Raw genomic sequence first — 7310 nt, 5'->3', positions numbered from 1 at the left:
CCCAACCCATAACCATTGCCCATCAGGAATTCATATATATGACAGAGGCAACAGCATTGTGTCTGGTGTAAACGGGCAAGAATTTCAGTCCCAGGCAATGGGCAAGTATGATATTTGAAGAGAATGGAAGCCACTTAGACAGTGTGATCTAGCACAACAGGTCTACAGCCAGGTAGAAGACAATACCTCTGAAGAGTCTGAGCATGACATCACTCAAGAAGAAGAGTAGGAGGAAGCCTTCTTCCCAGGCCCTGGGGAATATTGTTGGCTGCAGAATTTCTCACGGGTGGAAGGAAGGTAATGAGCCTGTCACCCATTGGAAGGCCATCATTCTAGGTCAACTGCCAACAAACCCTTCTCTTTATTTGGTGAAGTATGACGGAATTGACAGTGTCTACGGACAGGAGCTCCACAGCGATGAGAGGATTTTAAATCTTAAGGTCTTGCCTCACAAAGTAGTTTTTCTTCAGGTGAGGGATGTCCACCTCGCCAGCGCCCTGGTTTGCAGAGAGGTACAACACAAATTTGAGGGGAAAGATGGCTCTGAGGACAACTGGAGTGGGATGGTGCTAGCCCAGGTGCCATTCTTACAGGACTATTTTTACATTTCCTACAAGAAGGATCCGGTCCTCTACGTCTATCAGCTCCTGGATGACTACAAGGAAGGTAACCTCCACATCATTCCAGAGACCCCTCTGGCTGAGGCGAGATCAGGTGATGACAATGACTTCTTAATAGGTTCCTGGGTGCAGTACACCAGAGATGATGGATCCAAAAAGTTCGGAAAGGTTGTTTACAAAGTTCTAGCCAATTCTACTGTGTACTTTATCAAATTTCTTGGTGACCTACATATCTATGTCTATACTCTGGTGTCAAATATCACTTAAATTAAAAAAAAATCACAAAGTACAGAAATGTAAACTTATAGGATTGAAAAAAATGTTTATTTTCCTGTGTTGGGTACCTATGGGTCTTTGACAACCTCAGTATCTTTGTCAATAAAATTTGTTTTGTTCTAAAAATTAATACGTGTGACATGGCATGCTTTTAGTGAACACATTGTTGGAAAAGATGGACTATGGTGGAAAGAACATCAAAGCAAGATGAAAGTTGCAACTCAGGCTGTGAACAGTGCATACATCTAATATCACACAGGCTAAAATGGACAGGACTTAGATTCTGTGGTCTGCATAGTGAGCAAGGAATTGGAGATATGACTTAGAGGAGCAGGGATGGCAGCAAAAGATGGATTTTTAGGAAGAAGGGGAGAAAGACAGGACATAGATAGAATCTCTGGAATGAAGTCTGAGGGAGAAACAACAAGTTGGGGGAAAGAGTGATAGATAAAAGGAATGTGGCCTTGTTACACAAAGTGCAACCCAGAAAACTGATCCAAAGAGACTCAGAAATCAGACAAAATCAGGTTTCATTTGAATAATGAAACCAAATGAAACTTGTCTCTCATTTTAAGATTTATTATCTTTATTTATATGGGTGGGTAGTAGCTTGAGAGTATAGGTGACCACAGAGACATGAGTTGTCAGATCCCATGGAGCTGGCATTAAAGCTGATTGTTAACCATTGGATATGAATTCAAGAAAACAAATCCAGTTTTTTTGCGGTACAAAAGTGCTCTTGACAACATGGTCATCTCTCAATTCCCATTAAGATATCTTTTTAAGAAATCCAATATTAACATGCAGAAAAGAGACCAGGAAGAAGTTAAGAAAGATTAAATTGATGGTGACCTTTAAAAACAATAAAGGACACACAAAGGAGTAAAGGACACAGAGGAACAAAAATATTCTAAGATGAAGTTCTCAAAATGTGAAGCAGGAGACCCAGGAAGAATAGAAATTTTCTGCAAGTAGTTAAAATTGGACATATCCACATTAGGTTTATTGGTTTCTTAACAAATAGCCAGCCGATCAGGTCAAATAGTAATTTAAAAGAGAAAATGAGTATACGGTGAGATAATATATGGTGGGGCATGGATCCTGAGTGCTTTCCCTGAGCACTCTTTGACTGGGATGAATCCTGTGATCTTTTGGATGTCTCTGTGGAATGCCCCAGATGACCATCAAAATGTTCCCCATGGCCTGTTCCCCTGGCTCTCCTCCAAACATCTGACTCCCAACATACCTATGTACCATTTCAGCCTGTCTATTCCCTGGAAATTCCAGTCTTAAATTTATGTGTGACCTCATTCTCATAAAACAGTGAAGGTGTACTCAATGCATATGTGCTGACCTCTTTTCTATGCCAGTTCTCATGGGTTTCAAACTCTATGAGGTTGCCCAATATGTTGGTCACTACTCCTGAGTAGCCCCTGTGCTTCATGGGGGTCTTACTGGGTCCCATATGCACTCTGAGTGTTTCTTTTGTTTGTTTGGTTTTATTGTTGTTGTAGTTTTGTTTTTGTTTTTGTTTTCTTTGGTTTTTTTTTGTTTGTTTTTGTTTTTGTATTGTTTTTTTTTTTTTTTTTTTTTTTAGTCAGGCTTGTCATGGACTCAATGATTTGTGTTTTTTCTCTAGAATAAGTTTAAATGCCAAATGACTTGAAAATACTCTCTATTGTTGATTAATTTTGGTATTTAAGAGAGTTTTTGTGCTAGCTGGATGTCTTAATTAGGGTTCCAATGCTGTGAAAAATCACTATGACTAAGGCAACTCATTAGAAACATTTCATTAGGGCTTTTCAACATTTCATTGCAGTTTCAAAGGTTCTGTCCACTATCATCAAGGAAGTAAACATGCAAGTGGCTGGGAATATGTGGTGGTGGAGAGGAAGCTTAGAGTCTTCTGCATGCAGGGATGGTGTCTTCCACACTGAGCAGAGCTTTAAAGCCTCACAGTTATATGCTTCCTCCAAAGAGGCTACACCTACTCCTATAAGGCCACACCTCCTCGTAGTTCAACTACATTCAGAGTGCCATACTGGTTTCATAGAAACTTGACAAGATCTAGAGTCTTGAAAGAGGAGGAGCCTCAGTTGAGAAAATGCCTCTTTAAGATCAAGCTGTAAGGAATTTTCTTAATTGGTGGGAGAGGACCCAGTTCATTGTGGGTGGTGACACCCTTGTGGTTGTAGTCTTGTGCTCCTCATGGAAGCAAGACTTAAGGAGCATGTCAATAAGCATCACCACTCCATGGCCTATGCATGAGCTTCTGGATCCAAGAACCTGTGTTGTTTCAGTTTCTTTCCCAACTACTTTGATGATGAACAGCAATGTGGAATATAAGCTGAATAAAACTTTTGCTATGGAAATAGCTCTTTGGACATGGTATGTCCTTACAACAATAGAAATTTTAAGTAAGACAATTTCTTAGAGAAACAAAATATCTAATAGTACCACTGTCACTTATCCTATAAGGACAAATAATGTGTAGGTGTTTTATTTTAATTTAAAGGTAAGATATTCTCATGTATATAATGACATGCAATTGTTCTAGTTTGCATCTTTCTCACACTGATGAATACTAACATCAAACATAACTTGGGAATATAAGGGTTATTAGCTTACATGTTACAGACTATTACCAAGGAAGGCAAAACAGGAACTTGAAGCATTACCAGGAAAGAGTGCTTATTGCTTGACCCTATCTTAGTCATTGTTCTATTGCTGTGAAGAGACATCATGGATAAAACAACTATTATGAAACAAAGCATTAACTGGGGGCTTGAATACACTTACAGAAGTTTTGTCCAACATCAAGTTAGTGACCGCAGCACTGGAGCAATAGAACTATTGATCCTTAGACAGAGACAGATATTCTGCCATTACATTGGTTTCTTGAAAACTCAAAGACCACCCTTATTGACACTACCACTTACTCCAATGAAGCCACATCTTCTCTCATTCCTTCTAATCCTTAAACACACTGCCAATCCCTGGTGACTAAATATCCATATATATGAATCTATAGGGGATATTCTTATTCAAACCACCAAAAATCATGTGGCTTGATCAAATATTTTATTTTAAATACAGAGTAAAAGCCTCCCTTTTATAAATGACTACTGATGAGCTTACCCACAGTTGCCTACCCTCACATATCGACCATCAAGGAAGAAAATGTCCCATAGACTTACCCAAAAACCAAGTGAATAGAGACAATTCTTCAATTGTTCTCTCTCCTAAGGTGATGCTAGATTGTCAAGTTCGAGATAAAAAAAATCCCAGCACATTAAGGTTTATCCTGCTCCATAACCCACACAAACATTATTCATCCCAATCTCCTCCTTCTGACTAGGTATAGACCCACTTCCCTCCATGGCAGAAGTGAAGGGTAAGTACCTCCAACAGCAAGAATACTCAATAATAGGTGACAAGTAGTGAATATGTCTTATAGCCTCACAACACCTACATTCTAATGTGTGTTACACTTTCTGGGAGACACTCCAATCTGTCCAACTTCCTGCCAAGTCAGCTTTAACCAGAAAAAATTCTCATCAATTAATCCAATGACTTTTAATTGATTTATTTCTCCTGAGGGAATGGAGTGTTACCCCTTCATGGATGTATTGGTGTCTGATTCATAAGTAATAAAACCCACTACTATTAACAGCTAAATCACAGGTGCTATGACAAATAACAACTCACATGAGAAGCATCACATTTAGTTAAGCCTTTTCAGAAGTTTTATTGGAGTTTTATTTATGTACTATATAAATCCATTGATTTATTTATTTTTAAGTGTGTAATTTAATGATTCTAAACACATCTCACCACTGTCATTTTTCACTCATTTTTCTGGTACTTCATATGATATTGAAATCTACTAAAATACAATAGTGAATTCAGAAAAAAGACCAGTGGTGTGGGTAGCAGCAAAGTTCTTGAGTCTCAAAGACAACAGATACCGTGGCTGAATATTCCAACTACAACAACTAGGTAACATTGGTTCTACACTTAGCATGCCGTTTCTAGAAAAAAAAATTAAAGAATTAAGCCATGTTTCCTCTGAACCTGACATGTTACTATCACAAATGAAAGAAGGATCCATGATCACATGAATATGAAAGGGGCATGAAGCAGCAAAATTGTTCAACTTATTGGCAGCTAGTCAGCATTAACACAAGAAGGGACAAAGACAATAAAAAGCTTTAAAGACATGTCCAAATGACCACGTTCATTTACAAGTTTTTTACCCATTCAATGCACATCCATTGATTGATTAACTCATTGATTAAAGCCCTCAGGTTCCAATCACTTTTCAGAGAGCATATTGTACTACCTATGAACATTGTACTGTGGACCAAAGCCTTCATCAAAGACCCATGACTGACATTTCAAAACAATTTAACCACAGAATTCTTTATTTGAAACAAAGTGATAGGATCCATCTATCTCTTCAAGGATATCTCCGTTTTGTTCAAAAAGAACAAAAATGCAATGCAAGTTCAGGATATTGATCACCTACCTATGCATCTTAAACCCATAGGTTCTAGCCAGAATGTAAGGTCAGAAGTCTAAACTTCACCTATACTACAACTAACTCTGAAGATATCTAGCAATCTCCAGTTCCTTTCTGGTACTTACCCACACCAAGTCTGCATTAAGGAATATAGTCTAGTGTGAGATAGTTCCAGCAGTTAATTGCAAAATCCCACTCTGAGTTGAGTTGTATGTAAACTCAGACATCTGTAATATAGACACACATGCATATTCACAAATACTCACAGAAAGAGGCAAGAAGTAGAGGAGCTGAATCTTAGAAATCCTCAAGGAAGAGAATGAAAATCTTGTAAGGCACAGAGGTAAGAGAAAAACTGTGTCTTTCTGCACAAAATCAGGCCATTCTGTCTTCCATCACTGAACGGGATGGCTCACTATCACTTATCACTATCTGATAAGGTATAGACAGTTGATGAAGGATGAATAGTCAGTTTTCATCAAAGGTATTGACTTTGAAGGTGATAGATTGTTCATTCTCTACTGGAAGCCAGATGCCCAAGAGTTTATGGGAAACACAAATGATTTGAATGGGTTGTAACAAAGGGGAGAAGACGAGATATGAAGTTGGCAGGAGGAGTTAGGTGGGAATGGGCCAGGTTTTTTTCTGGGAGGAGTTACTAAAAGAATTGGAAAGTAAATTCCATCAAAATATAGTGTATGAAATTCTCAAGGAATTAAGGAAAGTAGTTCTTAATATACCATGTCTGTACTGAACACACACAGACCACTTATATGTCCATCTTCTAAATAACAAATTCTTATACAGCAGTTTCATTACATTGAGGGCAAAAGTAATCCAGAGGTTATTTAAAATAAAGAAGAATCTGGGGAGATGTCCCAGGGGTAAAGCCAAGTGTTTGGTCAAACATTCACCTACAACACCAGTGCTTAGGAATTGGAGTGGCAGAGACAGAAGGATGACTGTGGCTTCCTGAATGTCAGCCTCACTCCTAGCTCAGCAAGAAACCCTGTCACAAGGGGAAAATTAGGGAGTGAAGTAGCAGAAAACAGTATACCCTTCCCTATCCTCTGCACTTACCTGTATATTTCTGTATGCATACACACATCAATATGATTACTGTATAAAAGAGGTTACTTTGCATAAATTATAGGCAAAAGCAATGTTGTTTTAACCTAGAGACCTGAAGACTTTTATATCATTAGGGTCCTGGAGAAACTCTCCAGATATAGAGGATTGATATATCTTCTTCCTGTGCTAAGGAAACCTCAGTTAAGTGTGTGTGTCAGTGACTTTAAACACCTTTCTTCCTCTAGATTCCTATTTATACCACAGAATGGTCTGTAAATAATGAAAAGATGAAAATAAGACTTTTTCAGGGTGTTGCCTTCTTTTAAAATCATATTTATAATATTTTACTAAATCGATGGGAAATCTTCTGCTCCAAGGAACAATGGATTCAATCCTGTTGACTTTTGTTTTATCCCATTATGAATAGGAATTAATTATACAGCAACATTTCTCACGATTTGAACTAAATCAGGAATAAGGGATATGTTTCCATGAAAATAAGTAATGCCAATATGGTTAATCAAGTAGAAATGTGTGTGTGGGTGTGGGGTGGGGTTAGGATGCCTTTGGATTATTTGAGAATGATGGCTGATCAGAAATATGTTATGCAAATAACCCTAAACTGTGAGAAATGAAAAGTAATGATATAAACTATACTACCAAGTGTCATGGCCACTTATTAGTTGATTTCATTTTCTTTTTCATTCCTTTTTTTTTTTTGAATAAATGTGTGCCACAGATGATCACACGTTCAAATGTGTTAGTTTTCCAGGTGATGGGCTGTTTAGAATGAATTAGAATTTGTTTTATTATTAAAGGAG

At 37.9% G+C, this 7310-nt stretch overlaps 1 protein-coding gene across 1 annotated transcript; it reads left to right on the top strand.

The window, feature by feature from the left end:
* Positions 1 to 203: 203 nt before the first annotated feature.
* Gm20932 (predicted gene, 20932) lies at positions 204 to 887 on the top strand. Its single transcript, XM_017318810.1, has one exon. The coding sequence runs from the start codon at positions 204 to 206 to the stop codon at positions 885 to 887; it is 684 nt and encodes a 227-aa protein (XP_017174299.1).
* The last annotated feature ends 6423 nt before the right edge of the window (positions 888 to 7310 follow it).

The sequence above is a fragment of the Mus musculus genome, chromosome Y (assembly GCF_000001635.26).
Source record: "Mus musculus strain C57BL/6J chromosome Y, GRCm38.p6 C57BL/6J".
Classification (NCBI taxonomy): Eukaryota; Metazoa; Chordata; class Mammalia; order Rodentia; family Muridae; genus Mus; species Mus musculus.
This window is presented reverse-complemented; position numbering and strand designations above follow the sequence as displayed.